Raw genomic sequence first — 14,889 nt, forward strand, 5'->3', positions numbered from 1 at the left:
CTTTCCCTAAAGAAGTATAATTGATGGGACACTATCATGAACCTTTTTCCAATATCTCAGAAAGAATTGTTGGCATACTTTTGTTCAAATTGCTTCTGAAATATTTAATACTGTCTTATTTTTAAAATGTATTTATAAAACCTACTGGTGGTAAGGAAGCTAAAAGGTTCGTGCAGAATATACTAGGTGGGAAAGGAAATTTTTTCTTATGGCAATTAGAGTAGAAATTCAAAAGATACTTTAATATCTTTATTTTGAAAGTATATATTTTATCAGTGTATCTGCTTGCCTCTAAGTTTATTTAAGTCATTTTTTTGAATGACTATTGCATGCATGCCAGGCACTGTGCTAGGTTCTGGGAATTTGATTGTCAGCAAGACTGATGTTCCATTTTTCATTATTGTTACTATATATATACTGTATATATTTTAACTAAGTTCCAGTTGTTGTTCACATTCAGGTTGATATGTTTCATGTGAAAATTAATTTCCCCGGTAAATTTGTATTTAGTTTTTTTCTCAATACATAAGAATGGCTTTATAAAGGAGAATGAATTTAACATTCATGTGCAAATCAAATTTTTAAGAGTTTGTGGCTTTCATTAATAGGTGAAGAAGGAAGTTTTAGCCATGGGTCTGTTATTGATGGAAGATTTGAAGGATTCATTCAGACTCGTGGTGGCACATTTTATGTTGAGCCAGCAGACAGATATATTAAAGACCGCACTCTGCCATTTCACTCTGTCATTTATCATGAAGATGATATTAGTAAGTACTTAAATTTTGCCAAGAGTATATAAATAGTTAAAACTATGTGGAGGCAAATGAAACCTGAGCTGTTTTCTTTCCTAAGCTGTTAATCAGGCTAGAAAATAGTTTCACAACTAAAATCTCAATTAAAGAATAGATCTATATTGTTGAGACAATATCGTTGTCAGTCTGTGCTGGTACTACTTTGTTGATATGCTACAACCAATTCTGTTTGAACTATGAGTCAATCAACTCCAATTGAACTGCAAATTCTATATTGTGATATCATCCAGTCATTTAATGCTGTAACACCTTTGTGTGTGTGGCCTACTGAAGCATCATCTTCTTATGTAAATTTCAGTGTGGATATTTGCATAGTATTTAAAGAATATTTTAGATATTTTTGTAATTTCTAAGCCTTTTGAGTATTTCTTTTTGGAATCTTGAAATGACTTCCACTTGGTAAGACTTCAGATTTATCTTTATGGATTTTGTTCTCGACCGTGGTCTTTATGTGATGGTAATTTGTTGGGAGAGTTCTTTTTCTGTGTTTTAAGAATAGAAAATGTATTTAGACTTCCCTTTTTCATTCTACCATTGTCTGTATATCCATAGTCATTTAATCACGAGAATGCTGTAATGAAATGACCCAGAAATACATTCCTCTAATTCACAGGCCTCTTGAATACTCATATTTTATTTTTGACTGTAGTAAGAGTAGTCTGTCAGTTTTTGCCTATTTTCCTTATTTGGCAGCTTCCAGGCTTCATTTTCCTTCTACATATAGAAATTTGTTGTCAGTAATTTCATTCTCACCCCTGGTAATGTACTGGAAAGTGTTAACCATGTCGACTTCTTGCTTTATCAGCTCTGACAGTTTCTGTACTTAAGTCTGTCCAACTTGCTTGTCATCTCTAATGCTCGATTACTATAGAAAATAGCATAATTATTCCAGATAGAATACATTTATGATTTTGGCTACTTGTTAAATCATAAATTCGTTAATGCTACTTGTGCACATTTTTGCTCATCCCTATTTGATTACTTTTCCAATTTCCCCTCCTGGTATTTTAGACTCTCCTCAAGCTCCAAGCTACAGTCTTCCTTCACAAGCTAGAGTATGAATTCCTTTGCCTTCCTTTCTTTCTGCCAGTAGAATTATCATCTACTTCATTTGTATGTTACTTTGTAATTTTCTGAGTAATTTAATCATTTTGCAGGTTTACCTCCCCTATCAGGGTGTGTAAGTTCTCCAACTGCAGTTTCTGTTTCTTTTGCTCCTTTAACATTTCAGATATCATTTATCTCTGCAGCAGTTTCTTCACTGATACTTAATAAAGTCCTGCAACATTTTCCCTATAATGTTTTCTCAAAATCAAACAAGACCTTTGGGAAAGAAAAGAGAGGAAGAAATGATTGACAGGTTTTGAACTGATGATTTCCTTCCCATGATATTGTAATCAAACATTTTCCTTTGCTTTCTATGTCTTATAAGTATTTTCAACGTGTTTATTCTGCTTTTTATGATTTCTGTTGTTTTGTCTTCTCTCTCGTTTCATTTCTTCTCTTATCTACTTGTATGTAGTTTAAGAATGTTCTGCTCTTTTTTCATATTTCTGTTTCTTCCTCATCATATAATTGCATTTCTTTCACTTTGTATCTTATAGTAATTTTCAAAAATCTCCCTTTATTTCAGCCTTTTCTTTTTTCCCAAAGGTGATGAGTTAGCTTGCAGAATCAGTGACATTGGATGCAACTTAGTTTTCTGTTCCTTTTGGCATTTAACTTTACCATTGATTTCAGTGCTTAACTCTTACTTGTTTTGGTAAACGTACATTCATGGTAAGGAGATCTTTTCACATTCTGCTTGTTATTACATGCCAGTAGTGGTATTAGAGCCTAAAAACAGCAATTAGAGTGATTTTGTTTGTAACTTCTTCTGGTAAATGGAAATGTAATAATATGAGGATAAGAGTATGGGAAGCAATTGCCTTAAACAGAATTTTTAATGCTTGCAGATTTAGACATTTACTTTTGAAAAACTATCTGAAAATCTGTCGAGTTAACTACAAAAGGAAAGTACCCATGTATTAACCATTTAGTTTTTAAATAGTTGCTCTAGTCTAGATTCTAGACCAAGGGTTGGCAAACTTTTTCTGTAAAGGTCTAGATAGTAAATAATTTGTCTTTGTGGGTCATATTTGCTCTGTTGCAGCTGAATTCTGCCATTGTAGTATGAAAACAGCAATAGGAAATATGTAAATGAACGAGCATGGCTATGTTCCAATAAAACCTACTGACACTTAAATTTGAATTTCATGTAATCTTAACATGACACAAAATATTATTCTTTTAATTTTTTCCCACCATTTGAAAATGTGAAAACCATCTTTAGCTTTTATGCCAAACAAAAGGACTCATATATCTAGCAGGCTGTCGTTTGCCTACTGCTCTTCCAGAGGATGGCTAGATAAATGTACTTTTTTTTAATTGAAATATCGTTGACATACAATATTATGTTAGCTTCAGGTGTGCAACATAGTGACTTGACATTTAAATACATTATGAAATGATCACCACGATAAGTCTGGTAACATCTGTCACCATACACAATTATTACAGTATTATTGACTGTATTCCTTATGCTGTATGTTACCTTCCCACGACTTACTTATTTTATAATTGGAAGTTTGTGCCTTTTAATCTCCTTGACTTATTTAGCCCAGTCTCCTACTCCCCTTCCATTTGGCAACCACTGGTTTGTTCTCTGTATCTATGACTTGGTTTCTGTTTTGTTTTCTTTTTTTTTTTTTTTTTAAGATTCCATATGTAAGTGAAACCACATGGTATTTGTCTAGATTAAATTTATTTATTTATTTTTTTGCGGTACGCGGGCCTCTCACTGTTGTGGCCTCTCCCGTTGCGGAGCACAGTCTCCGGGCGTGCAGGCTCAGCGGCTGTGGCTCACGGGCCCAGCTGCTCCGTGGCATGTGGGATCCTCCCAGACCGGGGCACGAACCTGTGTCCCCTGCATCGGCAGGTGGACTCTCAACCACTGCGCCACCAGGGAAGCTGTAAATTTACTTTTAATTGACCCTTTAACCTCTCTGTGTAGAATACCTAAGGTTCTAATAGTATTAGTGGTAGTACAAGTAGTTATTTCTCTTTGATGTGTAACCAGCACCATATAAAGTTCTTTGCTTACATTATTTTGTTTAATCTTCACAATAACCCTGTGAGGTATATAGGCACACATATTATCCCCACTTTATAGATGAGGAAACTAAGCCTTAGAAAACTTATGTCACTTGATTGTGGATCTCATGTTCTTTTTTTTTTTTTTAAGATGTTGGGGGTAGGAGTTTATTAATTAATTTATTTATTTTTGGCTGTGTTGGGTCTTCGTTTCTGTGCGAGGGCTTTCTCTAGTTGTGGCAAGCGGGGGCCACTCTTCATCGTGGTGCGCGGGCCTCTCACTATGGCGGCCTCTCTTGTTGCGGAGCACAGGCTCCAGACGCGCAGGCTCAGTAGTTGTGGCTCACGGACCTAGTTGCTCCGCGGCATGTGGGATCCTCCCAGACCAGGGCTCGAACCCGTGTCCCCTGCATTAGCAGGCAGATTCTCAACCACTGTGCCACCAGGGAAGCCCGGATCTCGTGTTCTTAACCATGTGTCTTCTGTTTCACTCCTGGAAGAAAGCTGTAAATTCTCACTGCCATTATTCCAAGGATTTCTGGGTCTTTTCTGAAATCTGTAAGCCTCCCTGAAATCACACATTTGCATCTATTGCTGTTTAGAGCCAAATTCTTTCCTTAACATATCTAGCAATGGATGCTTTATTTTATAAGTAATTAAAAGGGAGAGGATGTCCCTTTATTATTTAATAATAATGTTATTATTATTTTCATATAATTTGCTTAAGTGCCAATAATTTATTTTTACAGCTAAAGTACTGCATGGCTGTTTAGATCATTGTGTATATGCTTGAGTGAATTTGGTGTCCCTGTATTTGTTATTTTCAGCGGAAGCAAATGACAGGGGAGGCACGCCAACTTTGGATAGGAATCCTGATGAGAATTTGGCTACCCTCCTCTTAATACTGTTTTTGCAACTCTAGGCATGAATATATGAAACCGCCATGGAAAATGATACTGATATTCTGGAGAACCTTAGGGAATGGCTTCTGATGCTGTACCAGAACATAGAGACAGTTTTCAGTGAAAATATTTAATAACTTCTAGATGCTTTGATATCCAGTTAGATGTGAAGGTGATAACTACATGTAGTTATCAGCTTAAAATTCATACTTGTTCAATCTATACTTAGTGGTAAAAAACACTCTCTTCTAGGACATAGAAGTGTGAACAGTTATGACAGGGTAAGAATACCATTTAGTCCTCTGCCTCTTGGCCCAGTTTATTTTAAAGAAACTGGGAAAAACATTGTCCCATAAACTATACTGCTAGTCTTAGTAATATGAATAGCTTTTAGGAATGACTGTATGATTGCTTGGAATCATTAGTTGTAAATAGTGGATCTTTGCACCCTTTTGTATACTACCTTTCTGAGAGGCAAAGGTATAAGCAATTTTCCCATGCTGTACTTAAAAAGAAATATTTTGTTTCTGAACTAAAAGATATTTTAGATAAATACATGAAGCCACAGAGTAAGAGTGTTTAGGTTTATTCTTTCACTTTAGATTATTTATTTTCCTTTGGGTGGTATAGGAAAGCCCAAAGAGCTTGAATTTGCCTGTGCCTCATAGTATTGTATCAATAGTAGGTTACTCTTACTTTCAGCCTGTGTGCTAGCTGTAACTGTACTTATCACTTTTTTCTCTTGTGCTTCAATGGGAAGACCCCTTATTTCTTGCTCTGAAAAATTGAGACTGTTAAATTTTACTTAACCATTTCAAGGTGAAGGCCTCCTTCCGGTAGAAGCCTCTTCATTTGTGAAACTTCAGGATATTGCTTTTAATAAACCTTAAAAAAAATCAGTTAGTTTCATGTTGTGTTTTTGAAGTTGTGGATGTAAATGAGTTTGGTCATAGTCACTAAGACTTCCAACTCCTTTTGTGTCACTGTTAGTGGAAAGGAGGGACAAAGGATAGAAGGAAAAGAGGAAAGGAAGAATTGAATTGGAAAGTATTCATAATGACTAGCATTGTTCAAATATGACATTGTTAGATTGTCACATTTTCCTTCCAGAGGTACCAGGAAATTCTGAGGATTATCATGGAAAGTTTCTATATGTGCTTAAGGTCCAGTCTGAGCTTGGAAATGTGCTTATGTGTATGGAGTTGTGACAAACTGTGGTAGACACTTGGAAAGATTAAGGAATGGAGTGTTCTGATTGATAATTCAGTAGCAGAATGGCTTAAGACTATGATAGGAAGTGCCCATGACTTCAGAACTCATCTCTATATTGTATGTTTTAATTCATGTTTTACTTAGCATTGATGTTAAATACTTAATTTTCTTAAGCAAAGTGACAGTATTTAAAAGAAATATAAGAATTGAGTGGCATTGTTGACTCTGTTTTTGCTTTTTTTTTTTTTCTGGGTTAATCTCTAGGGAAATATAATTTCTCCAAATAGTTCACAGGCACAAATGAAGAAAAGTTGAGAAGTCTGTGAGAAATGGTAGCTATATGAAAAATATTTAATTAGAAATGTGAGCTATTTAATTGGGAAAACATTTAAAAAAGCAGATTAAAAAGAGACAGTGAGGGGTGTAATTCTTTTTGCAGAATTTGGAGAAAATATGCCCAGCCCTTTCATATTATTCAATCAAAGTTTATTTTGTTTTATTTATGTAAATAAGACTCAAGTTGCGAACACTTTAGATCAAGATGTTTTCCGATTGGTTACCATATGTATTGGGTTGGCCAAAATATTCATTCAGGTTTTTCCGTAAGATGTTACGGAAAACCCAAATGAACTTTTTGGCCAACCCAATATATATTTGTGTATATATTTATTTAAAAACATAAATAGAAAATATTTTGGCTGCGTAATGATCATTTCAGAAACATAAGATTATTTAAAAATAACAAAGCTCATATTGTAAAACAGCTTTAAAACTCATCCTAGAAAGTAAAATTATATTTGGAAATTTTGTTCTTTTTTTCCAAGAAATATCACCTCATGATTGTGTTTTGCAGTGTTTGAGATGTTTTTACAAACAGATTGAATAAGAAAATTAATTCATTGTTCATCTGAATATTGCATTAAAGATGCAGTTTTTAATAAGTTGTCATTATACTGTCAAGTCATATGTTTTGAGAGTTTGGAAAAAGTTTATAGACATTTGATGTGGTAGTAAGAAGAATGAATTTGAAAGTTTTAAATTAAGACTTCACAAGCATATGCATTTAAAAAATAGGGATTTTCTTTTGGGGGGCATTGTTTCTTCATCATACCTCATCAGCAAACTGTTCATGGAAAATAGAGTTTTCTGGAATAGACCAGAAGATTGATGTAGTTCTGAATTCAGTAGAATTCTGTAACTTTATTATGATTGCAAAAGGGACTAGAATTAGTGCTAAACGCTAAGTTTGAAGATGATGGAAACTGAAGCCTAAAGAGTCTTAAGCAACTTGGGCAAGATATTTTCATGGCAAGGATGCATGTTTCCTGGCTTTTACTGCAGTACTTTTTAGTTACATCGTAAGTTAGTGGAGACTTGTTTAAAGGTGGCTAAAGTCAAGGGACTTAATGACGGTAAAGACAATTATTGTGAAGATTAAAAAAAAGATTAGGAGAAAGCTAAGGCTTTATTTTTGGAATCATTGTTGATTTTGCAGAAGTGTGGCTATCTTCCCTACTGAAAAATAGAGTAAATTTACATTTTAGGTTCAACTTTTATGAGTGATGAGTTACAGAAAAACTAGTAGAAGTAACATTGAGTATATATGTGTGTATGTACTAGGGATAAGAGGCGCTAAAACTAGGTCTTTCACGTCTCTTCTAGCACAATTCAATGCTTGATGTTTTATGCTAGCGACCTTGTGGGTGTGCCTGAGGACATTGGTCTAGGACTTGGGCCCTGTAAAGAGCTGCTTTACATTGTGATATAAGATTTATTATAAAAATGTTAAATTCTGTTCATGGTTTATAAATTTGGAGATTAGATAATCTCCATAAGCAATCTTGTTATCTTATATTTATATTCATTAGATGAGAAATTCACTGATGTGGATTTTACTGCTTTCAGCAACTGTAGAGGCTTAGAATTGCTGGGGAAGGAAAAAATTGCCCTCTGCCCTTTTTAGGTTCTTCTAGCTGGTCTAAGAATTAAATTGACATGAGACAGATTAAAAGGAGAAAATCAAATTTAATTATGTATGTACGAGGTCTCCATCAGAAAAATGAGCCCCCAGTTAGGCAATTGAGGTTTATATGGCATTTGAGAGAAGGTGCTAGGGGTTTGGTACTTCAAGGGGGAGGAAAAAAATTATAGGAAGATGGAAAAGCAAATGTTGGGTAAATGAATGTTTGCTCTGCCATGCAGGGACAAGGGGACACAGAGAGGACTTGGTCTCCGGGCCCTGCCAAGTTCCTCCTACCACACCTAGCCCATTTTCTTTGTAGATCTCTCTGTTGATAGTGCTGTTCCTGAACCAGCCCCTTTATCTAAATTCTTCTAGGCAGTTAAAGGGCAGGTAAAAAGAAAGACTTCCTGAGTCTTCTGTTTCTTAAAAATAATCAGTCTAAAATAATCCTTATGCCAGAGAGAGACATGGGGTGGCAAATTTTGTTCCCCTGCAGAATCATGGACTTAAAGGCAATCTTGTAGGGGACTTCCCTGGCGGTCTAGTGGTTAAGACTCTGTGCTTCCTATGCAGGGGTTGCGGGTTTGATCCCTGGTCAGGGAACTAAGATCCCACATGCTGTGTGGCACAGCCAAAAAATGAAAAAATATTTTAAAAAAAGGTGACCTTGTAGATCAACTAGTTAAAACTGTTGCAGAGTTTAATTCATTTGCTTAAGATCACACAAGTTGGGCTTCCCTGGTGGCGCGGTATTTGAGAGTCCGCCTGCCGATGCAGGGGGCACGGGTTCGTGCCCCAATACGGGAAGATCCCACGTGCCGCAGAGCGGCTGGGCCCGTGAGCCATGGCCGCTGAGCCTGCGTGTCCGGAACCTGTGCACCCCAACGGGAGAGGCCACAACAGTCAGAAGCCCGCGTATTGCAAAAAAAAAAAAAAAAAGATCACACAAGTTAGTGGGAGACATGGTAAGGAAAAAGCACAAGAGGTTAATGTGTCAGAACTGAGGCATGGCATTTGTATGAGAAAGTGGTTTGAAGGGAAATCAGGATGAAGTTTGAGAATAGCTTTGTGACCTTATGCAAGTAAGTAACTTTACCTTTTCTGGGTGTCATTTTCTTCATGTTATAAAGTGAGTATGTAGATCATTAATACTTCTTATTTCTTCTAAAATTTGATGATTCCAAACTACTTTTCCTCTAAAGCTAGAAATATTTTTGGTTTTTCTGATTATCAAATGACTATATAAAATAGATATTTTTGCTTGTGAATTAAGTAGAAGATGAAGTGTATCCACCACCGTTAGCATTTTGGTGAATAGCCCTTTAGGTCTTGCTTATCATTTTTTTTTCTTAATACATTTATTTATCATTTGAGTGTCTAATCTGTACAAGACACTTTCAGATACATTGGATACAGTGATGAACAGGGCAAAGTTTCTGTCCTAATGCACTTTACAGTCTCCTGATCAGAATAATAGAGCAACATTTCTCCTTTTGACCTGATGGCCGTGATTCCCTTGGCCCCCAACACTAACCTTTCTTAAAAAACAAGGGTGGGAAGGGACATGCCTGGACCAGCTCTGAGTTTCTGTTTCCTGTGAGAGCACGGTTGTGAGTGCATGTTGAAAAGGGGACCGTCTTTAGCTTACTGTCCTTCATACTATGCCCTTCTCTCCCTGCTCTCCCCACCCTCCCCAGAGACTGGTTGTGGGGGATGGGGAGAAAGGGGCACTAGGGAGAAAGCGACCTCTGTCCACTGAAATTGGAAGGGGGAAGGGTATTTGGGGGCTTCTTGACCCATCCGTCCATTCCTCCACACTCATCATCTCTCCTTAAAGAAAACAAAAAGTCTGCTCGTCTTTTTACTGTCTCAATGAATCCTTGTGGATTTTTGGCAACTTTGGGAGTCAATGGCATTTTCATGGGCAAGCACCCAACCTACCTACCCTTCAGATACCTAGCAAATCAGCTTTTGGTACAGTGTCTGTGGAATCAGTGTCTTTTAAATTCAATGAATATCATAAAAGTTGGGTCATTTGATTGAATTTAGTGAGTCATAGTGTGTCATTGGAGGAATTACACCAAGTTTTGATGGTTAGAGAGTTATCTCATAGCTAATGCTTTGGACTCTGCAGTCAAATTCCTAACCTGGCAGTCACGTTGAGGGAGGGATGGCTTGCTGGGAGTAGTGAGGAGATAAAAGTCTAGTCTAGTTAGTCTGTAGTGAGAAGTGGGTGTTTTACGCATCTGTTGGGCAGATGATCTGTACTGTAAATATTCCCCCTTCCTGGAGTGGATGATTGAGAGTTAACTAGAGCTATTTCCTGCTTGAGGTGGTATCACAATATATGTATTATTTATATCTGTGCTTCCTACAACAAAACAGAAGCAAGAGGTTGGCATGCAGAGGAACTGGAAGAAAGGCCTTAGATTTAAAGCTGATCTTTGTTTTAAATAAGCTGAATATTCTACGCCAATGACTCATTCTTTGTGAAAGAATATGCTGTTTGGCCTTTTCTGGGGAACTGCAGTTGCATCCTATGATTTAGCATCTCAATGAGGGCTTATTCATTAGTTGAACAAAGGCTTTTTCTAGAAATGGGGATTATATTGTCAGTAATTTTAGAGGGAAAATGTCATTGTCCATTTTCATAGTTAATGTGGTGACCAGGGAAAATAGGCTCTTTTAGAAGTTTTGAAACTATATGGGAAACATTTTATACTCGATTCCTTTTTTTCTATTGGGAGAGTTTTGTGCTGACAGATTTTGAAGCATATATAAAATTTATGATATATAAGATAAAATTTACAAAGAAACAAAACACTGGTTCTTTTAAATATTCAATTTTTGATGTTTCTTTTTTAAAAAAATTAATTAAATTTTGGCTGTGTTGGGTCTTCGTTGCTGCACGAGGGCTTTCTCTAGTTGCGGCGAGCAGGGGCTACTCTTTGTTGTGGTGTGCGGGCTTCTCACTGCGGTGGCTTCTCTTGTTGTGGAGCACACACTCTAGGCATGTAGGCTTCAGTAGTTGTGGCATGCAGGCTCAGTAGTTGTGGCATATGGGCTTAGTTGCTCCACGGCATGTGGGATCTTCCCAGACTAGGGCTTGAACCCATGTCCCCTGCATTGCCGGCAGATTCTTAACCACTGCTCCACTAGGGAAGTCCTTTGATGTTTCTAATGTTTTAAATTATAGTATACTATATAGATCATAGTTTTATTTTTTAATTCCCCTACACATTTATAAATAACAAGAGAGTTTCAGTAGTTTGACAAAAAATTTTGAAGGTCATGGAGCAGTTGTAATTTTCCCCATTGATTATTAAGATCACTTTGCATAGTTTCAGCTTGCATGGTCAATTTTACTGCCTGTGATACTGTGGTAAAGCGGGGACTGCCTGTATTTCAACAGTGAAATAGGATTGAGAAGGGACTCTGGAAATACATTATCATTGTCAGGTGGCATAAAGGAACTGCTTGAGGTTACAGATAATAATTTTTGAATGAGAATAGTTATAGTTACCAGTTGCTTCTCCAGCCCCATTCAACTGGAGCGGTATAGGTAGAGAGCTGAATTTAAACAGGTTTTGGTGGAGAGTTGGGAGTGGGGTGGTGGCAAGGGAGTTTAAGGTAAATGCAGTGGAGTAATTATAATAATAATTGACTATGGAATTTAGACTGAATAAGGAGAAAGAGAATATCCACTAGTGAACAGGGTGGTAGCATAGGTGGATTGAAGGGTTTTTGAGATGTCAAAGGATAGCTGGAGTCTAAAGGGAGTGTTCTGAAAAGATGAGTGGTGGAAAGAAAGTAGGATGAGGAATTTGCGATTAAGAAGGGGTTTCAGAAATTGAGGTAGGAGAAGACAGTTGGAGAAAAGGTAGGATGAGTGTATTGGAAGGATCATCCCCATGAATGTTGAAATCACTAAGAATTATGATGGGGTGGTACCAGAGAGAGTGACAGTGAGTTAGAAGCTATAAATAAGGTAATAGAGGGAAGTAGTGAATTGGAGGCAGCAAAAACTTATAGTAAATTGGAGTACTTGGTGGTGTAGTCTCATGACTATAAAAGCTGAGCCCCAATGAAAATAGTCTTGATGTTCCCAAGGCAGGAAGTGGTAGATAGCTGTGAGTGTTTAGGTGAGGGTCAAGGGAATGTCTTCCTAAGAACAGGGAGAGTTCTGGGGTTCCCCCTTGATTTCTTTTTTTTTTAAATAAATTTATTTATTCATTTATTTAATTTTTGGCTGCATTGAGTCTTCACTGCTGCATGCGAGTTTTCTCTAATTGCTGAGAGCGGGGGCTACTCTTTGTTGCTGTGTGTGGGCTTCTCACTGCGGTGGCTTCTCTTGTTGCGGAGCACGGGCTCTAGGCGTGCGGGCTTCAGTAGTTGTGGCTCGCAGGCTGTAGAGCACAGGCTCAGTAGTTGTGGCGCACGGGCTTAGTTGCTCTGTGGCATGTGGGATCTTCCCGGACCAGGGCTCGAATCCATGTCCCCTGCATTGGCAGGCGGATTCTTAACCACTGCGCCACCAGGGAAGTCCCTAAATCTATCATTTCTTCCACATTTATTGGTTGGAATTTTACAGCTATTGCAATCTTGACCTCTGGTAAAAACTAACGTTTAAATCAGAGCTGTTATATCAATGTAAGTAGGTTGTCCATAACCCCTACCTGCTACCTGCCAGTTTAGATTTGTATTGTGATATTTAGTTAGTATTTCCAGTGAAATAGGTCACTAGTGTCCACTTCAGGTTCTAGATTTACTTAAGAAACAGTGTTTCTAATTATAATTCTATGCATTATAACTATATGCTACTTAAGGATGTTTCAGTTCTTCCCCTCTAACCCATGTCTCTATATTTATTTATTTTATTTTATAGTTCTCTTAATTATGGGTAGTAGATTGAATTATAAAATATGTTCATGAACTGAGGAGAACCTTAACAAGGGAAGTATGTGAAGTTTGAGAGAGTGGAATAAACTTTTAAATGACTACACTAAATTGAACAGCTGTCTGGAAATAGAAACAATTCAGTTAAGGCTAAATTAATCACTGTTTAATTATAAAGGGAAAACAAGTGATAATAAAATAGTTATTGCTTTGTAAAGCATTCACTTGAATTACACATTGAAGAAATTTAAACTTACTCTGCTTTTACTATGCCATGGAGCATGTTTCTAGGTTACTTTCCCTTATGACTAGTTGGTATTCATTGAAGGAATTCAAACCAAATATGATATATTTGCCTAACTGTAGTTCAAATTGAGGTAGCTTTGTACATTTGCAGAATAAGAAATTTAATGTGTTTGAACGGAAAGTTATAAATTACAAAATGAAGTAAATTGCAGTGTTAAAATGCTCTATCTGAAGCGGGACAGGTTGGGAAAGTTAAACGCAGAATAAAGAATGATTATTGTTTTTTTTTTAGAATTCACAAATCATTCATATGACAAAAACTTAGAGACCAATGATGTTGAAGGAGAACTTCAGAACCTGCCAGGTTTTAAAAGTAGAATGTCTAGCATAATGCCTTTCCCATTGGAGCCCAATAAGCATTTATGGCTTTCATTAATTATGACAGTTAAATTTTCATTTATAAGATAATTGGTAGTACCTAAACGTGTGACAGTAATAACATTTCTTCTTTGTGTTTTAGACTATCCCCATAAGTATGGTCCACAGGGGGGCTGTGCAGATCACTCAGTATTTGAAAGGATGAGGAAGTACCAGATGACTGGTGTGGAAGAAGTAACACAGGTAAGGATTTTAATACAAACTTGTGTTTAAGAAATGGAAGTGAACTTGGGTATGTGTTTCTGCATTAAAAATGTATGTTCTAGGATTTCTAAAAGATTTATACTGCCATCAGGAAATATTTATATTTTTTAATGCTCAAAGAGGCCAAGTAACTTACTTATAATAAAGGTGTGATGCTGAAATTTGAGTACAAATCTGCATGACCCAAAAAACATAACGTGTCCAAAATATTCTCTTACATGTTTTATCATAAAATTAAAAAATATCCAGTCTGAACATGTATTTTGTATAAATATGTTTGTATTAATATGAAAATTAGAGTGACCACCTTCCCCTGGTTTGCCTGAGACTTCTCCAGTTTAACATTGAAAATCATGTGTCTCTAAGCAAACCAAGATGGTTAGTTACCCTAAGAAAAATCATCATACTTTTTATATTTTAATTGTAAGTTTTTCTGCCATTGACTGTTGACGTTTTATTCTTTTTTTGGCCTCCTTTATTTCATTTATAGGTAGTAGTTTTATGGTTATTTAAAACACAAGTTTAAAATTTTAAAAACTTTATTTTTATAATAAAACATCATATATTTTGAACATCCTTTCTAAAAGTAGTAGCATGGATTAACATTTCTTGAGTCACAAATGCAGATTTGTATGTTTCTTGATCTGCAAAATGGCATAAATAATACCATTTCAAATGGGTCTTTAAGTGAGATTTTCTTCTTGTATTCATTGAACAATTTTGTATTGATCTCCCATATGTCAGAAGATCTGTGATAGGTTCTGGGAATATGTTGAAATTAAGATAAAGGCTTGTCCTCACAAAGTTTATAGTTTAATTGGAGACACAGAAAAATTGAAGATAGTAAGAAATGGAAGAAGATTAAGCAAAGGATGATATTCTACACACAAGAAGACTAGTTAACCTAGCCTTGCAAGTGTTTGAGGACAATAATCAGAAACTAAAAGAAAAAGAACTTAGGTTGACTGTGAAGAGATGGAAAGAGGAGGAACAGTATATACAAGGCCAGAGAGATAGCAAAACCAGTAAAGAATTCTTCACTTCAGAGTGAGGTGCAAAACTAGAGACAAGGAGACTAATTAGG

General features: G+C 36.3%; 1 protein-coding gene across 1 annotated transcript in view; it reads left to right on the forward strand.

Annotated features, from left to right (window-relative positions):
- ADAM10 (ADAM metallopeptidase domain 10) overlaps window positions 1-14,889 on the forward strand; it is a 113,646-nt gene that overhangs the window by 45,795 nt on the left and 52,962 nt on the right. Inside the window, exons 4-5 of the mRNA XM_007458903.1 lie at window positions 609-767; window positions 13,684-13,784. Of these exons, the coding sequence (XP_007458965.1) occupies window positions 609-767; window positions 13,684-13,784 (260 nt within the window). The remainder of the gene's footprint in view (window positions 1-608; window positions 768-13,683; window positions 13,785-14,889) is intronic.

The sequence above is a fragment of the Lipotes vexillifer genome, unplaced genomic scaffold (genome assembly GCF_000442215.2).
Source record: "Lipotes vexillifer unplaced genomic scaffold, Lipotes_vexillifer_v1.1 scaffold102, whole genome shotgun sequence".
Lineage (NCBI taxonomy): Eukaryota > Metazoa > Chordata > Mammalia > Artiodactyla > Lipotidae > Lipotes > Lipotes vexillifer.